The 16,802-nt window shown below is 44.8% G+C and overlaps 1 protein-coding gene across 1 annotated transcript in view; it reads left to right on the top strand.

Annotated features, from left to right (window-relative positions):
- Window positions 1-16,802, top strand: part of AGBL1 (AGBL carboxypeptidase 1) — a 410,764-nt gene that overhangs the window by 84,641 nt on the left and 309,321 nt on the right. The window contains exons 8-14 of the mRNA XM_082198360.1: window positions 508-667; window positions 1,921-1,994; window positions 2,684-2,800; window positions 2,905-3,500; window positions 4,368-4,451; window positions 6,201-6,287; window positions 9,053-9,201. Coding sequence (XP_082054486.1) covers window positions 508-667; window positions 1,921-1,994; window positions 2,684-2,800; window positions 2,905-3,500; window positions 4,368-4,451; window positions 6,201-6,287; window positions 9,053-9,201 — 1,267 coding nt within the window. The remainder of the gene's footprint in view (window positions 1-507; window positions 668-1,920; window positions 1,995-2,683; window positions 2,801-2,904; window positions 3,501-4,367; window positions 4,452-6,200; window positions 6,288-9,052; window positions 9,202-16,802) is intronic.

Genomic DNA, 16,802 nt, shown 5'->3' with positions numbered 1-16,802 from the left:
TAAACATTGTTAGGATGGTGCAGCAAAATCTCCAGGAGTAGCTGAGATCCTTGTGGATAAAAATCTTGAGCAGAGAATGAGGAGTTCCTTTCAGCCTGAGTGCGGCACTTGCTCTTCGGCATCCTTCCAGGGGTGGGCTTGCATGCTAGTGGTGGGAGGGGCCAGAAGCAGAAGTGGGCAGAGCAAAAAGTGTGACTCTTACCTCTGCATGGTAAAAGTCAGAGCTTTCCACCCTCATTCCAGACCAGCGAGAGGCATAATCACAGTTGAAGGAAACATTCCAGTCAGGCAAAAGCGCCAAAGGAGGACACAAAGCATGGCCATTGAGGGATGTTGCATGGGGATAAGGGGTGTAAACTGGAAAGTTGTGTGAACTCAGAGGAGTTCTGAGGCTCACTTGTAAAGGTCTGAAGGTATTTGATTCATTGGCTTGAGAGTCCTCATCCCCGTCTTGAGGAATAATTGCAGCAGGGAAAGAACTGTCAAAGTTTCTTCATTGGTATCTAGGACTACTTGGGCAGCAAGAGTCTGGATCCAATAGTCAATACGGTGATTCAGATCCTGAGGAAAACCTACCCCAAGACGCCACTTCCTTCAGCTACTCTCAGCAGCTCCTATTCCTTTCCCATCCCTGGGGCAACTGGACCTTCACATCCAAAGTCTGAAGGTACTGTAAATTACTTCAATGTGTTAAGTGGGAAGGGGAAAGGTATGAATCAAGATTGAATGAATGGGGGACTGCTCCACCAACCTCTGTTGGTTCCCAGTCAGTTCCTACTGGCCTGCTTTTTTAAAACTTACAACCAGCCCAGGGGGTGCCACTGTCTTGTCAGTTTCCTCCCCAACAGTCTGAGTGTTGCCCTTGTAGAACTTAGCAGGAAGGAGGATGGGGACAAAACTAGAATGGGTTGGTTCTGCATGTCATTGGCTCTGGCTCCACCTACTGCTGGGCTCCTTGCTCTCTGCTCCATCAGTCCCAAGGGGCCCCAGCTGCCACTGAACTGAAGTTATCATCATATGTGCTAGGGTTGAGTAACAGTGGAAAAGGAGGAGCTGCTGGCAAGGGTAGGTTGAAAAGGGAGAAGGAGTGAGCTAAAGCAAAATCTGCCAGATGTTCTGTTGTGCAAGCCTTACTAAAATGAGGAGGAGCTTCATTTTGGGGAATTGCTGTCATTTAGTGGTAGAGTATCTCCTTCACGTGCAGAAGGTCCCAGGTTCAATCTCTGGCATCTCCAGGTAGGGCTGGGGAAAACTCCTTCCTAAAAGTCCTGGAAAGCTACTGCCAGTCAGTGTAGTCAGTACTGAGCTAGATGGACCAATGGTCCAACTTCATATAAATAAGCTTCCTATGACCCCTGCAGCCCTCCAGATGTTGTTGGACTCCAGTTACAATCAGCCCCAGCCAGCAAGGCCAATGGCCAGAGGTGATAGGAGCTGAGGTCCAGGAATATCTAAGAACATAAGGGGAGCATGGTGGATCAGGCAAGCATCCTGTTCCCACAGTGGTGGCCAGTTGCATCAGTGGGAAACCCTCCAGCAAGACTCAAGCACAGGAGCATTCTTCCTTCCTGTGGTTTCTAGCAACCAGTTTTCAGAAGCATCAGTGCTTCCAGCTACGGAGGCAGAACATAAACCATCATAGCTAGTCGCCATTGGTGGACATATCATCCATGAATTAGTCTAATCCTCTTTTAAAGCTAGCTATCTGGAGGGCTACAGGTTTCCCTCTCCTGCTTAAAAGGGTCATTTAAAAAAAGATAACTCCTGCATGTTAGGAAACAGCTGAGGCGTTGATGTGCTGTGAAATTCTTCCTGCTCTTTATCCTTGGATGTGAAAGAGCTCAACCTCTTGGGTAGTTTGGTCATCAGTAGGACTCTTAGTCTTTTCAATGACTCATACTCTCTTTTACCTTCTTGCAGATGATTGTGAATATGATGTTGAAGAAGAAATCGAGAAGGACATAGAGAATGAGGATGTGGAGAATAAGGAGGAGGTATGTATTCTTTTGGACACTGTTTAAGGCCAACCGTCCATCCGTTGAATAATAAACAACATCTTTAATAGATGTGGGAAGAGGAAACTTTAACAGGTGCAGCCAGTGTTGTGGTTGGAATGTTCAACTAGGACATAAAAGACCAACTTCTGTTTCAGTGTATCTGAAGAAGTGTGCATGCACACGAAAGCTCATACCAAGAACTAACTTAGTTGGTCTTTAAGGTGCTACTGGAAGGAATTTTTTTTATAAAAGACCTGAGTTCAAATTCCCACCCAACCACAAATAAAGCTCACCAGATGACTTTGGGCCAGCTCCTATCCATCCCTGCTTAACCCATATACAAGGTTGTTGTGAAGGTGGGGAACACCAAGTACGCTGCCTTGAAACCCACCTCCCTATTGACAAAAATGGAGAGGTTCGTGTGTGTGTGTGTATGTGTGTGTGTGAGAGAGAGAGATAGAGAGAGATTTGTTTAGGGAGCCCAAGCAATCCTTCAACCAAGAATTAACCATTCCTGACATGAGGCACCACCACGGAGATGGGTGGAGTGGGAGGGAGGGGGAGAGAGAATGTCCTGGCATAATGGGAGCTAAAGTCCAACATAATTCAGAGAGCCACAGGTTCCCTAACCCTGGTACCAGTAGATGATGCCTTTCACAATTACCTTTCTTTCTGTTATTCTGCAGGATGATGACTTAGAGACAGATGTTGAGAAGCTCATGTCAAAACCAGATCTTGACCGGCCTGAATCAGAACTCAAACAATATGAGGCCATGTGTCCAGAACTTTGCTGCAACTTTCTGGTGAGATGATGGGTTTACAATCTTTGAATAAATCTGAGAGGCTGCTGTATGATAGAGGCCATGTCAGTGCCTTTTATCTTTTTTATTATTATTATCTTGTAAAGGAGTTGGAATCAGAGTCTGAAGATGAGCTAAACTCTGAGGATGTTCCTGGGATCCTGACGGGCTCCTGCCTCCACGTCATTCCAAACGCTGCTCCCTCAAAGCACCAGCCCGAATGCAGAGAAAAGGACCAAATCACTGAAGATGGAAAACTGCCCCAAAGGGCTTCTGGAGTTCCAGTACAGAGCTGGGTGAAAAAAGAGAATCCATCTCAAGAACTTGAGAAAGTGGCTTGTGATGAGTCAAAGCCTTTGGAGGGTTTCTTCAGAGATGGTGGCATCCCAGACAAAGGCTGTGCAACCACTCTGCACACTCTTCCCAAGGACATATTGAGGAACAGAACAACTTCTCAGCCTCAGCATATGAACTCCTGCAGGCCCAGTTGCCAAAAGACAGTGGAGGCTTCTGAGGTTGTGAGAAAGCTTTTGGAGAGACATCCGGGGAATATCCCTTTTCACAACCCCCGCTTCTACATGGCAAGGGCTGGCTCCACACAGTCCATTCCAGACTACAGAGTGTTGGCATTCCCAGATTTCTGGGGTCACCAACCATGTCCTTATAGCCAGTCTGTTCAGCAGAGGAGATATGGCATCCAAAAGTAAGTCTCCCCCTTTCTGTTATAAAGATAGAGCAGTACAAAGACATGTACACAGACAAGCACAGTGTCATGTGTGATAAGATGGAGCAATGTCAGGTATCACTCCCTTGGGGAATGATTGCCAACAGTTACATGGTCAAAATGTGACCATGGAGAAACAAGAGGCTCCTATCAGCGTGCCTTGGGGTACCTTAAGTATTGGTGGCTGGTGCCCATTAATGCTGATGGGGCAGAATGCAGGGAGCTCAGTCATTAGGTGGAGCCAGAGCCAATGATTGGCTGAGCCAGAGCCAATGATAGGTAGAGCCAACTTCCTCTACTTTTGCCGCCATCCTCTTTCCTGCTGAGTTCTTCAAGGGCAACACTGATATTAAGGAAAAGGAAGCTGCCCATCCCCCTGGACTGCCTGTAAGTAAGAAGACAGGGAGGTGATGGCTGGCCAAGGGCAGGCTAAGGTTGGTGGGGCAGTGCCCTGCCTAATCGACCAGCCTCCACTGACCTCAATATTAGCTGAAGAGCAACAACAAAACCTGTTTAGAAAACCATACTATAGGGGGCCACCTGTCTCTTCAATTACAACTGAGCATGCTCAGTAGCCCGATAAAGCTGAGTGTCTGTTGAAGGGATGAGGAGGAATGGAAATCTGGGGTGGAGAAGAAATGTAATGGAGTTTCCTGTAAGAGGACATGGCTGGCTGGCTGAAGTCCTGAACTGGATCACTTACATGTTTTAGTGGAAGTTCTGCTTGTTTTAAAGAATTGAGGGTGGAAGCTTCAGCGAGACAATGATATTTATAAAAATGGGGAGAGATTTCCTTCTGTGTGCATAATTTCCTCAGCGGCTTAGGCCTTGTTCTTCTCATCACAGGGCCAAAATATTTGATGACATCCGTCGTGTCATCCAGCCAGCTGATATAATCAATCGAGTTGTCTTTGACTTGGATAGCTCCAGGTAAGTTTCTGTCTTCTAGATCAGGGTGATGTCATTGGGAACTAGAGCAAGGGCAAGCAACTAACTATTGCATTTATTTAAATTTCCAGACTCTTTTCTACTAATGCTTTTAGGCATAAGACATCCAATGTAGAATGAAATGTCTAATGGAAGTCAGATGGAATGTGAAAGGAGGTCAGGACTGGCATTCATTCCCCCACAAACTATGACCCCCACATGCTGAAAAAGCAGCCCAATGAAAAGAATTTGAGAAGTTAGCAGATACACAAATGTCTGTACTATAATCAGACTTGAGCTTTGGCATATCTCCATGGGAATGAGCTTCACAGTGATGTAGCTGCTCTCCGAAATGAAACTGCTGAAATGTATATCTTGCCTTTCAGTACTAATCAGTATTCCCGAAGCAGCTTGCAACAGCAAAAATACAAATACAGCCCCTATGTAAAACAACAGATCACAGGGTAGAAAGGACTAACAGCCAGTATAAAAAGTTAAAGCCGCTTAAAAGGGATAAAAAGTATTTGTTTGCTATTGCAAAGTGGGCACCAGGCAGGCTTCCCAGGGGAGCAGGATTCATCAGCAGGTAAAACCACTGGTTACAAGGAGAAGAGCCATAGCTCAGTGGTAGAACAATTTCTAGGCTTCCCTGTGAAGAGGAATTTACAGTTAATTCCCTGGGAACTGTATAGTTGAGAGAAGAATAGGGGTCTTCTGACAACTCTCAGGACCTTTAACAAACTACAGTTCCCATAATTCATTGGGGGAAAGCCATGACTATTTAAAGTGGCATCATCGTGTTTTAAATGTATGGTGTGCAGGTGGCCCAAAAGATGTGTAGGAGTGAAAACAGGCCATAACTTTATTGATTACAGCAGTGATGGCCAAACTTGGCCCTCCAGCTGTTTTTGGACTACAACTCCCATCACCCCTAGCTAACAGGACCAGTGGTCAGGGATGATGAGAATTGTAGTCCCAAAACAGCTGGAGGGCCAAGTTTGGCCATCACTGGATTACAGCAAGATAAGTGGGGTTCACATGGCACTGTGTCACAGATTAGTTTTCCATTTCGAATTTCGATGTTCTGTTTGAAAAATACTTGCTGAGGTATGTCCGTGACAGTTGACCAATGGAGAGAGCCGAATGTGGTGCAGGCCATGTGACTGGGGCCCCTCTGACAACCTGAGGTGAGTGATGTTAGGCACGGCCTCACCCAAGCAATGGCTGGGAGCTCGTGTGCCACCTCAGGTTGTTTGCTCATCCTGCCAATACCATTTCAACCCAAGTTGTGACAGAGAAAAAGACCAGTGTCTGACAAAGTCATCTTATCACTGAAAGAAGGGCAAAATACAGCCAAGAGCCAAGTGTAAAATTTCTCTCCAGGGGGCAGCTGCCATTGATATTAATGTGCCCTGTTTGAGACTGTGAAGATAGTTAAAGTAGTCAAATAGTCTTATATGGTACAGGCCAGCTTCTTGTGAAGTTTGGAGAGCGATCAGTGCTGAAACTTCCCAGACAATCATGTACTTGCTTTACAGTGGTTTTGTGGAGCCTCTCCTCCTTCCATCAGTGTTGAAACAGAAGCAAGAGGATGGAAAGCTACCTACAGGGGATCCAAACAATGATCAGCTAGCTCCATTTCTGTTTCTCCCAGCTGCCCTCTTTTAATTTCCCTAATAGGGAACTGGAGTAGCAGCTGCTGCTCCTCAGCCATCAAGCCTTTCCATAATCCTGTTGAAAATCTTGTTTCAGCTCCTTGAGCTCAGATGCTCCAGAATGCCTGAAGTTCTTCTCCAAATTTGAATCTGGAAACCTACGCAAGGCTATCCAAATACGAGAGTAAGTAGCTGAAATAATCCCACAAGCAAGGATGGGGATAGCAGTATGTGCTTGCAATGCTTCTGCATGGGGAAGGGCTGTAGCTCAATGGTATAGCATCTGCTTTCCATGCAGAAGGTCCCAGGTTCAATTCTCAGCATCTCCAGGTAGGAGGTATGGTAGGAGGTGCTACCACCATCTGAGGAAGGGCCATGGCTCAGTAGTAGAGCACCTTCATTACGAATGGAAGGTCCCAAATTCATCTTCAGCTAGGACTGGGAGAGTCCCTTGTTTGAAATCCAGGAGAGCCATTGTAAGTTACTATAGACAACGCTGAAGCTGCAACAGTTAAGTACAATGGTACCTTGGTTTAAGAACAGCTTAGTTTATGAACAACTTGGATTAAGAATGGTGCAAACCCAGAAGTAGGTGTTTTGGTTTATGAACTTTGCCTTGGAATAAGAACATGTTTCGCTTCCTGTTGAGTGTGTTCCATTTGTAAATTGAGTTCCCCGCTGCTATGGGAAGTTTAAGAACACTTTGGTTTAAGAACGGACTTCCAGAACGGATTAAGTTCGCAAACCAAGGTACCACTGTACTATGAAACTGATAGAGGTTTGCCACATAGGTGCTACTATAACACAGGGATATGCAACACAGTATCTCCAGCAGCACAACTGGATGCCTTCACCTGCCCTAGCTGCAACAAAACATGTCTCCTCTGTATTGGTCTCTACAGCCACAGCAGGCACTGTAACTCTCTGATGGTTTGACTTTGCCCCCAATGGTGCCATTTTCCATTGTCTCCCGAAACAGATGGATGCCAGCAGCAGCAGCAACAACAAGCCCTTTATATGTTGTTCTAATACTCACCATCCCCGGCTAACTTGGACAATGGGAAGGGATGATATGAGTGGTAGTTTAGAAAAAACTGACAGTCACCACATTGGCTACCTACGTCCCAATGGAAGTTGGTCCATTTGAGTGCATGGGGCACTGCCCCACCAATCTGAATCTGCCCTGAACCAGACTGTACTCACCTGCCTTCTTATAACCAGCCCAGGAGGTCCTACTGGTTACCAGCTTAAAAACGTAAGAAGAGGCTGCTGGGTCAGGTGCATTGATTCCTGTTCCAGATGCCTGTAGAAACCGTGAAGCAGCACCCAAGCAAAAGAGCACTCTCCGCTACTGTGGTTTCTAGCAAATGGTATTCGGAAGCCCATTGCCTCTGACTGTGGATGCAGAACATAGGCATCATGGCTGGTAGCCACCAATAGCCTTATCCTCCATGAATTTGTGCAACTCTCTTTTTAAAGCCAGTCTTATCCTCCAGGATTCCCCCTTCTTATTCTCAGCGTTGCCCTTGTAGCGAGGAAGATGGGAGCAGAACTACAATTAGGACTCCTCCACATTTCCACTTGCTTTGTGACTTCTAGGCCCAGGTCAGGGAGGTTCTTTCTTTTGTCGCACCACTTTTCCTGGGAAAATCTGCTGTATGCTGCTGAATCAGAGCAAATGCCAACCGGGTTTTCTGTGAATTGACGTTCGTTCTGATTCAGTGGTAAACAGCGGGTTTTCCCAGGGCAAGCTGTGGGACAAAACAAAACAATGTCTCAGACCTGTGCCTAGAAGTCATGGACCGAATGGAAGGAATTGCAGCACAATGGGAAATATATGTTGATGAGCCCTTACTTGGCGCCACCTAGTGTTGGCCTCCCTACCTTCAATTGCACCAATCCAAATTGGGACAAGCCACTACTGCCCTGAGAAATGTGAAAGGAATATGGTATGAAGAACATCCATAATATAATTCTCTGTTTCACATGCAATAAGCAGACTGGCACTCATGCCTGTTTTTAAGGAGTTGGGGTGGGGGGAGGCCATGTGTTTTCTTTTCACTTGTTGAAAATTAAGTTATTAGCTTAGGTGAATGCTGATCACATAACTCTACATTCCATGTGGCAAACTGACATTACAAATAAAGATTATTATTTTTAAAAAGTAAGTTGTGCTTAAAGGAACAGACATTACCAAAAAAAGAAAAGAGAGAGAGACACATTACTCATGCATGCATGCATATTATTCATCTGTAAAATTAACTTTAAAGCATATGAAAGGAAATGAAGAAGACCTATTATGTTTACATCAATTAAGCTGCCATCAACAAACAATATTTTGAGAAGACAGGGAAAATGAAAATGTGTACCGGCTAACTGGCACACTGCTGTTATGTGTGTTCACAAGAACTGGCAGCAAAGGAGAAAATATAGGAGTAGAAAAGCAAAATATTCTTGCTGGCAGCCAAATCTCCAAATGATGAGAAAGATGCCTAAGCTTATCCAGAGTTTAGTTTCCTTGCAATGAAGACCAGTGGTGTCTTCAGGACATAAGGTTTTATGTACAACCTGAGCATAGGACAGAGGCTCTTACAGCATTAGCACTTCACAGATCTTGCCTTCCCATTAGGTTCCCAAAGAAATCCACAAGCCACAGCTTGGGGTCCAGTAAAGAGCAAGGCACTCAGAGTCCCACCCTCCCAAGCAAGGCGGGAAATGCCTGCAAGGCAGGGAGCAGATCTTCCAGGATTCCAAGCCAAGGTGGTCCCCTCCTTCACTGCAGTCCTAGTTCAGTGGCTCACCTTGATACATTGCATACATCAACTATTGACTTGGCTGGGTTTGCTTGTGAAGACTTAATGTGTTCTGCTTCTTAGAGCCCCATAATGCTGAATGCATCACTTGGCTGTTTGGTTCTTAATGCTGCGCTTTTTGTGGCTCATGATCCAGGTTTGAGTACGACTTGATCCTCAACCCTGATGTCAACAGCTGCCAGCATCACCAGTGGTTCTACTTTGAGGTCAGTGCCATGAAGTCAGCTACACCCTATCGCTTCAACATCATCAACTGTGAGAAGTCTAACAGCCAGTTTAATTTTGGTAAGAGTGCTTGTGACAATGGAGGGAAGGTACATCCATGTACACCAGGGGTGGGGAAACTTATGCCCAGGGGCCAAATGTATTTGGCCGTCGGAACTCTTCCCAGGTCACCCTCTTTCTCCAGGTACAGTGGCACATGACTGAAGCAGAAACCCTAAACTGTGGTTAATCTTAACTACTGTCCATTGAAACAAGCCAAGTTCACAACCCATGGTTTGAATTTGGCTTGTTTCAAACAAGCCATGGTTAAGATTAATGTCAGAATCTATTCCAAGAGGAGCACAGAGACCTGAAGCTTGCTGCAACTTGTTCCTACCAAGGGTTAGATATGACTTAAATTTGCACTCATGGCTCCACCCACTCTTGTATCTGGCCATGCCCACCACTGGCATGTGAAGAGTTCTAAAGGAATGCAGCCTCCAGGCTGAAAAAGGTTCTCCAGTCCTGATGTACAAGGCCAACTCTTGATGTGAGAAAAGGCAGTGGGTTTCTCTCTCAAGTGCCCAAACTATGTAAACCTCGATGTCTTTTCACACCTCTCACCAGTTCCATACCAGTTTTTGCTCCATTTGACTTTCACTTCTTGGCCACATGATTTGTTTTTCAAATGAGCTGCTCAGCTCCTTTTTGGGTGACTGGCCATTGCCTTGAAATCAGCCAAGGTGGACAATGTCATAGCCTATCAAAAGAATGATCTCTCACTCTCTTCTCTCACCAGCAAAGCACTGGGGAAGAAAGTGAGAACATAAATCTGCTAATGTGGAGATTTGCAACTAAACAACTATTTGTAACTGAAGATGAAAGATGCAGGCAGATGAGTTATGGAGGATGTTATTTGACTAGCGTAGGGATAATTGGTTATTTATCATTTATGAATTGTCCTCTTTACGCTTGGTGCTTTGCAAAGAAACATCAGCAAAACAGATAAATCCCTGCCCAGAGGAGGCTACAATTGAGAGATCAATAGTGGTGGGGAAGCACCAAAAGGAGGGCTGCATAACTTATTGATAGCTTCTACTTGGCCTAGAGCAGGCATAGACCAACTCGAGCCTCCAGATGTTTTGGGACTACAACTCCCATCACCCCTAGCTAACAGGACCGGTGGTCAGGGATGATGGGAGTTGTAGTCCCAAAACATCTGGAGGGCCAAGTCTGCCTATGCCTGGCCTAGAGTAAGAAGATGATGTGGCATGGTTTTGGATTGTGGGTTTTGTAGTTTGTTTGATGAATTACCACCCTAGAATCCATCAGTACCAGCATTTCTAATGCTGGGTAATGTTGGAGGGGAGGGAGAGATTGAGGTTTTGGGGGGAAACCCTCACTTTTGCCTCTCATCACAGTTCCCGCCACTCTTGCTTTTGAAAGGGGAAAGTGGGAGTGTATGTTGGCAGTGAGGGGGTGATTACTTAAGGTTAGGGGTGTGGAACCCTCTTCAGCCTGAGGGTTGCATTATTTCATGGGGAACTTCTAGGGCCCAAAGTCATCAGGTAAAACAGACACATCCATTACTTCAGAACACATCCACACACCATACATTTAAAGCATATCCCCCCCCCGAACTGTAGTTTCCCCCACATGGAGCCACGGTTCCCAGCCCCCTTAACAAACCAAACTTCCCATTAATACTGGGGGCAAACCATGCACTGTAAATGTGTTTTTAATGTAGAATATCAATGTGACCTACAGCAATGAGTATGCCTCTTGCCTTCGTACAATAGGCTACATTCCACCCATGGGAAGAGTCAGTTTCTACCAGTGCTTTTTTCAGGGGGTACTCAAGGGTATGTAGTACCAGCACCTCTTTTTTGTTGTTAAAAAGTGTGACACTTACTGTAGCAACTTCATGGCACTTACTTTTCTAGGAAAAAAGCATAGTTTCTACACATGCTCTTCTCCATGCCTCACACTATACCCCAGTTGAACATGTAGATGGAGCAACTTAATGCACAACTGTGTAATCACAGCAGGGTCCAAACACATGTTTGGGAATTGGGCTCCTGGTCAAGTGGACAGAGCCCTCCATGCTTGAACAGGATTCAAGCATCGATGTACATGTATAAACACTGTTTACCTTCCCGCTGGAGTGGTACCTATTTATCTACTTGTACTTTGACGTGCTTTCAAACTGCTAGGTTGGCAGGAGCAAGGACCGAGCAATGGGAGCTCACCCCACCACTCGCATTAAACATTAAACATTGCTCCCATAAAACAGCTGCCCCAGATCAAATGCCATGGGTAGGTTGAATTTAGCACTAAACCATACTTTAGTGTGACACGAGAAAGCCTTTAGGCTTGGGCACTCCTTTCTGCCCTTTCATCCTCCATCACAGCCACAAGGATATCGGGGGCATCCACCTTCATGTTCAGCTGGACTGGTTAAATGTGCTTTGTTTTCATTGTGGTTTGTCCTAACAGGCCAGGATAAAACCGTGGTTTCTTATCCTAAATTGTTTGGATAAGCCATGGTCAATGCTAACTGCATTTCCCACTTCAGGCAAAGCAACAAATGAAAGTGGATACTTCTGATCCCTTCCTTGTGCCTCTGCCAGAGGAGGAAGAGGAAACTAGATCTTCCTGGTTTAGTGTTCAATCTGCAAAGGGCTTTTTAATGGTAGGAGCTCATGGATGTGTAGCAACAAGCCACAAAGCTTTAGTGATGCACTGAGATACAGTGGTACCTCGGGTTAAGTACTTAATTCGTTCTGGAGATCTGGTCTGAATCTGAAACTGTTCTTAACCTGAAGCACCACTTTAGCTAATGGGGCCTCCTGCTGCTGCCGTGCTGCCGGAGCACGATTTCTGTTCTCATCCTGAAGCAAAGTTCTTAACCCAAGATACTATTTCTGGGTTAGCGGAGTCTGTAACCTGAAGCGTATGTAACCCGAGGTACCACTGTATGTGTGTGTGTTTATATGTGTGGGTCAGTCCTTTCGGTCAACAGCACCTACTGAATCAGCCTCTTAACGTCATCAGTGATATTTATACGATGCCCACCACCAATCCTGCATGGAGCTAATTTGACACAAAATCTGCCACATTTCTGTGTGTTTTGAAGGCTCTTTTTGAAAAATGTGTTATTGTTATTTATTTATAACATTATTTATATCTTGCCTCCTGGCCCTTAAAGGGGCTTCCTGCAGGCAGTGTGCCATGCCCCTGGGACAAGCGCCAACCATGCCCACGCCTGCTCTTTGCCCCCCCCCCGGTGCCGGAGCATGAAGCTCCGCCACTGCTTGCAGTCCATGTTTTCAAAAAGGGTAGACAAGATGAGCGGAAGTTGGAGGCGACGGTGAAGGCAAAATACACAGTAAAGCTTAATGCTGAAAAGGTTATTCACTCCTAGTCCATCCTCCTGGGTCCAGAAGGACTGGGTCTGCAAGGAAATAAGAGTAGCTTTCATGTTTCTGGTGTACAGATCTATATGCTTGACTGCTTCACCTCTCCCTCTTTTCCTTAATCATCAAAAGAACTCTCACTTGTAATATTTTGTCAGTAGAGCTGGACTATACAGTATATCAGTTTGAAATTCCTTTAAAAAAATCTGCCTGAGATTTTTTTTTTAATGTTCTTGGAAACTTGAGTGATAAGGGGCATTCTGGAATTGCAGTGCCCATTGTTTTATAGAGCTTATCTACATTATAGAACTATATTGGTTTATTTTTTAATATAAAGGTAAAGGTACCCCTGCCCGTATGGGCCAGTCGTGTCCGACTCTAGGGTTGTGCGCCCATCTCACTTAAGAGGCCGGGGGCCAGCGATGTCCGGAGACATGTGGCCAGCATGACGAAGCTGCTCTGGTGAGCCGGCACCAGCGCAGCACACGGAAACGCCGTTTACCTTCCCGCTATAAAGCGGTACCTATTTATCTACTTGCACTTAGGGGTGCTTTTGAACTGCTAGGTGGGCAGGAGCTGGGACTGAAAGACGGGAGCTCACTCCACCGCAGGGATTCGAACCGTCAAACATGCGATTGGCAAGCCCTAGGCGCTGAGGTTTTACCCACAGCGCCACCCGCATCCCCCTATTATTTTAAATATATATATATTTATTGAATTTTTTCACAAGTGACAAGGTACAAGGACACAGTACTTGTAACAGCAAAAGGTACAATGAGGAAATTATCACATAGTAAACCAATATCCTTAAGCTGTATCAGTCCTTTGAATATAACTCCACCACATTCATATCTGGCTTGATGGAGGTTGCATCAAGTGTCCATCTTTGTTGACATATCAGATAAAGGGCCTCTGTATTATGTCAAATTGATCTTTTTGGGCAATGCCAGTAACCACTCATTTGTGATAGACCAATTGCTCTGATAACACTACGCCCCATATTCTCTCTTGCATAGTGGACTCCAGTCATCTTCCAATGACATGATCTTTCCATTCCTGCTGCAGTAAACAGCAAGGCTACTAATTCTCAGTGAATTATTTGAAAGCCATGAGAAGTTTGACTCATTCATAAATGATTCTCATGCTGGATCAGGAGGAAAGATATGTAATTGATTTTTTTTCTGCAAAACATCACAAAATGACATTCCTGCCAAAGATGGAATAAATCTCCATTCCTCCTACAGCCTCACCAACAATCCTGTGAGATGCTTGGGTTGACTCTGTTAAGTTTTACAGGGATCCAGTGTCACCTATGGACAACCTTAAATGGGGCCTGTATTTTAGCTGACATAGATTTGAATGGTGTTTTGCCCCTTATATCATTCTAAGCTTCATCTGTTAATTCTTTCCCTAGATCTGTTTCCCCACACACTTTTAGGACTAAAAAAGCTACCTGTCCATTCAGTAAAAAGAGCTTTGCAAATATAATATATCATTCCTTTGGAACCTGATCTACCCTGTAAAATTAAATTTTCAAACCAAGTCAAAGGACATCCGTCTTTCCTAATTCTTAGTTGGTGGCATGCAAATGATCTTACTTGCAATACTAGAAACCAGGCTGGGTGAATGTCATCTAATATTTGGAGCAGTTCTGTCTCTGAAAGGGGCTTACCATTCTTAAAAAGGTCACATACTCTATAAACTCCTTTTGATTCCCAGGATGCAATTGGCAATATTTATCCACACACCTAAAGTCTGCATGTTCCAAAATGAGCATTAAGGGGGAATTATATGGTGTTAAGTTTTTAGCCCAACACCTGCAAACCTGAATCGTAGCCTTAAAAAATGGGTTAACAAGAGTCAGAACTCTTGAACGGGCATAGGCCAACTCGGCCCTCCAGAGGTTTTGGGACTACAACTCCCATCATCCCTAGCTAACAGGACCAGTGGTCAGGGATGATAGGAGTTGTAGTCCCCAAACATCTGGAGGGCCAAGTTTGCCTATGCCTGTTCTTGAACTTTGAAATGCCATCAGCCAAGATGAATCCATAGACAGTTCAGTACCTTTCCAAGGGATTGAGAAATCCACACAGATTATGCATAAAAGTTGTCAGTGCTTTTCTTCTAGACAAAAGGGTGCTGGTACTCACCATGAAGTTGTTATAGTAAGTGCCACACTTTTAACCAGTACTCTTCTTCTAGAAAAAACAGTTCAGGTACTGCGTACCCTTGAATATCCCCAGAAAAAAGCACTAAGTTGTTTCAAATGACAAAAAAGGAGGGAAGCTCAGTTCTCTTCTCAGTTTATGCTGACAAATCACTTTATTGCTAATTCTGTTCCAATTGCGTATACTACTAAAGAATTCCAAAAGCTCTTGCCATTTTTTTAATTGTTTCATTGATAGTCCTGTGAGAAGTCCTTGGAATAAGAATAGGAATAATTGTTGTTGTTGCTGCTGTTATTATTACAGTATTATTATTATAATATATATTTTCCTGTATTGTCCTTCATCCAAGGATCCTAGGGTGGTTTACAATATAAAAACACAAAAATGCATACCCTACATACCAGAAATTTCCCCATAGGAATAAATAGAAATTGCCAACTCATTATGTGAATGTTTTCCTAATAAACAATTTCCTGAGAACGCATTGTGTTTGGAGAGCGAGACCTGCATGTACAATCATCTGATTCTGGCTATGTTTTTGTTTCACTATTTTCCCTCCCTTGCAGGCCTTACTGTCATTAAGTGCCATGTTAAGATCACTGTCGGAATCTGACAGGGCTGATTCATTTGGCTGACTTTCAGACACGTCCTGCATTTTTGCCAATTTTGCTGCATTCCACAATGGTCTTGATGTTATACCCCTCAAATTTATAATATTATTTCTTCAAAAATGTTTTTCTATGCCGTTTGACTAGTTTTGATTCCAGGCAGAGATGCAGAGTTGGGCCTCCATGTTGCTCAATGACAAGGCATGCCCCCCCCCCATTTAAAAAATGTTTAATTCCCATGGTCTCCTCCAAAGAATTCCAGGAATTGTAATGGTGAGAGCATTGAGAATTCTCTTCTAGAGATCTCAACCTTGCCCACCCCCATCTCTCCCATTTACCAAAGAGTGACTGTTAAATGAGATTTGTGTCTGTAGTTTGGATACGTTCCATCTATTGCCCTGGAGAAATGTTTGCTATGTTCTCCGGATCTGTCACCTGATGATCTTGATTAAAAGGCATTCTCTTAAAAGCAAAGAAGTTAAGGGCTTCTTGACATGTATTTGCCTTAATGAAAACTAAGCAGAGAATTGGCAGTGGCTAAACCACTGAGCCTTTGGGGCTTGCTGATCAGAAGGTTGGCAGTTCGAATCTCTGTGATGGGAGTTTTCATCTGTTGGAGGAAGGAGAACAAAGAGGGAACTAGTCTAGTTTCTCCAGGGAGGAAGTTCCAGAGTCTGGGAGCAACCACTAAGAAGGCCCTTTCCTGCCTCCCCACCAAGAATGCTTGTAGTAGGACCAAGAGAAGGGCCTCCCCAGAAGATCTCAAAACCCAGACATATGAGTGAATAAGGGCTTTCAAATAGCCATGTGGGGCCACGGATCTAAGCCCTGTGGGGACATGGGTGGCACTGTGGGTTAAACCACAGAGCCTAGGGCTTGCCAATCAGAAGGTCCACAGTTCGAATCCCTGAGACGGGATGAGCTCCCATTGCTTGGTCCCAGCTCCTGCCAACCTTGCAGTTGAAAGCACACCAAAAAGTGCAAGTAGATAAATAGGTATCGCTCCAGTGGGAAGGTAAATGGCATTTCCATGCACTGCTCTAGTTTTAGTGTTCCATTGCGCCAGAAGTGGCTTAGTCATGCTGGCCACATGACCCGGAAAAACTGTCTGCGGACAAACGCCAGCTCCCTCGGCCTGTAAAGCGAGATGAGCACCGCAACCCCAGAGTCGTCTGCGACTGGACTTAACTTTACCTTTACCTTTTTGTTGTGGGATGAGTGTGGGATGGGGTGGGGAATATCGTGAAGACAGACTAAATATATAATGGGAATTCACAACACATGCCCCTCATCCATGAGACAATTCCAACTTGCTCCTGCCTTCATGGTTGAAATGACAGTATCAGATCTTAGAATTGTAGAGTTGGAATGGATCATAAGGGGCATCTAGTCCACTGTTGCCATCCATTTTGCCCCTTGCCCAAAGTTTCAGTTGGAAAGTCTGGTTTAAAAGCCACTGCATGAACTTTTGCATATCCCCATTGATTTGC

The sequence above is a fragment of the Podarcis vaucheri genome, assembly GCF_965113315.1.
Source record: "Podarcis vaucheri genome assembly, chromosome: 14".
In the NCBI taxonomy this organism is placed as follows: domain Eukaryota; kingdom Metazoa; phylum Chordata; class Lepidosauria; order Squamata; family Lacertidae; genus Podarcis; species Podarcis vaucheri.
Note: the sequence above shows the minus strand (reverse complement) of the source record. Positions and strands in the feature narration are given on the sequence as shown.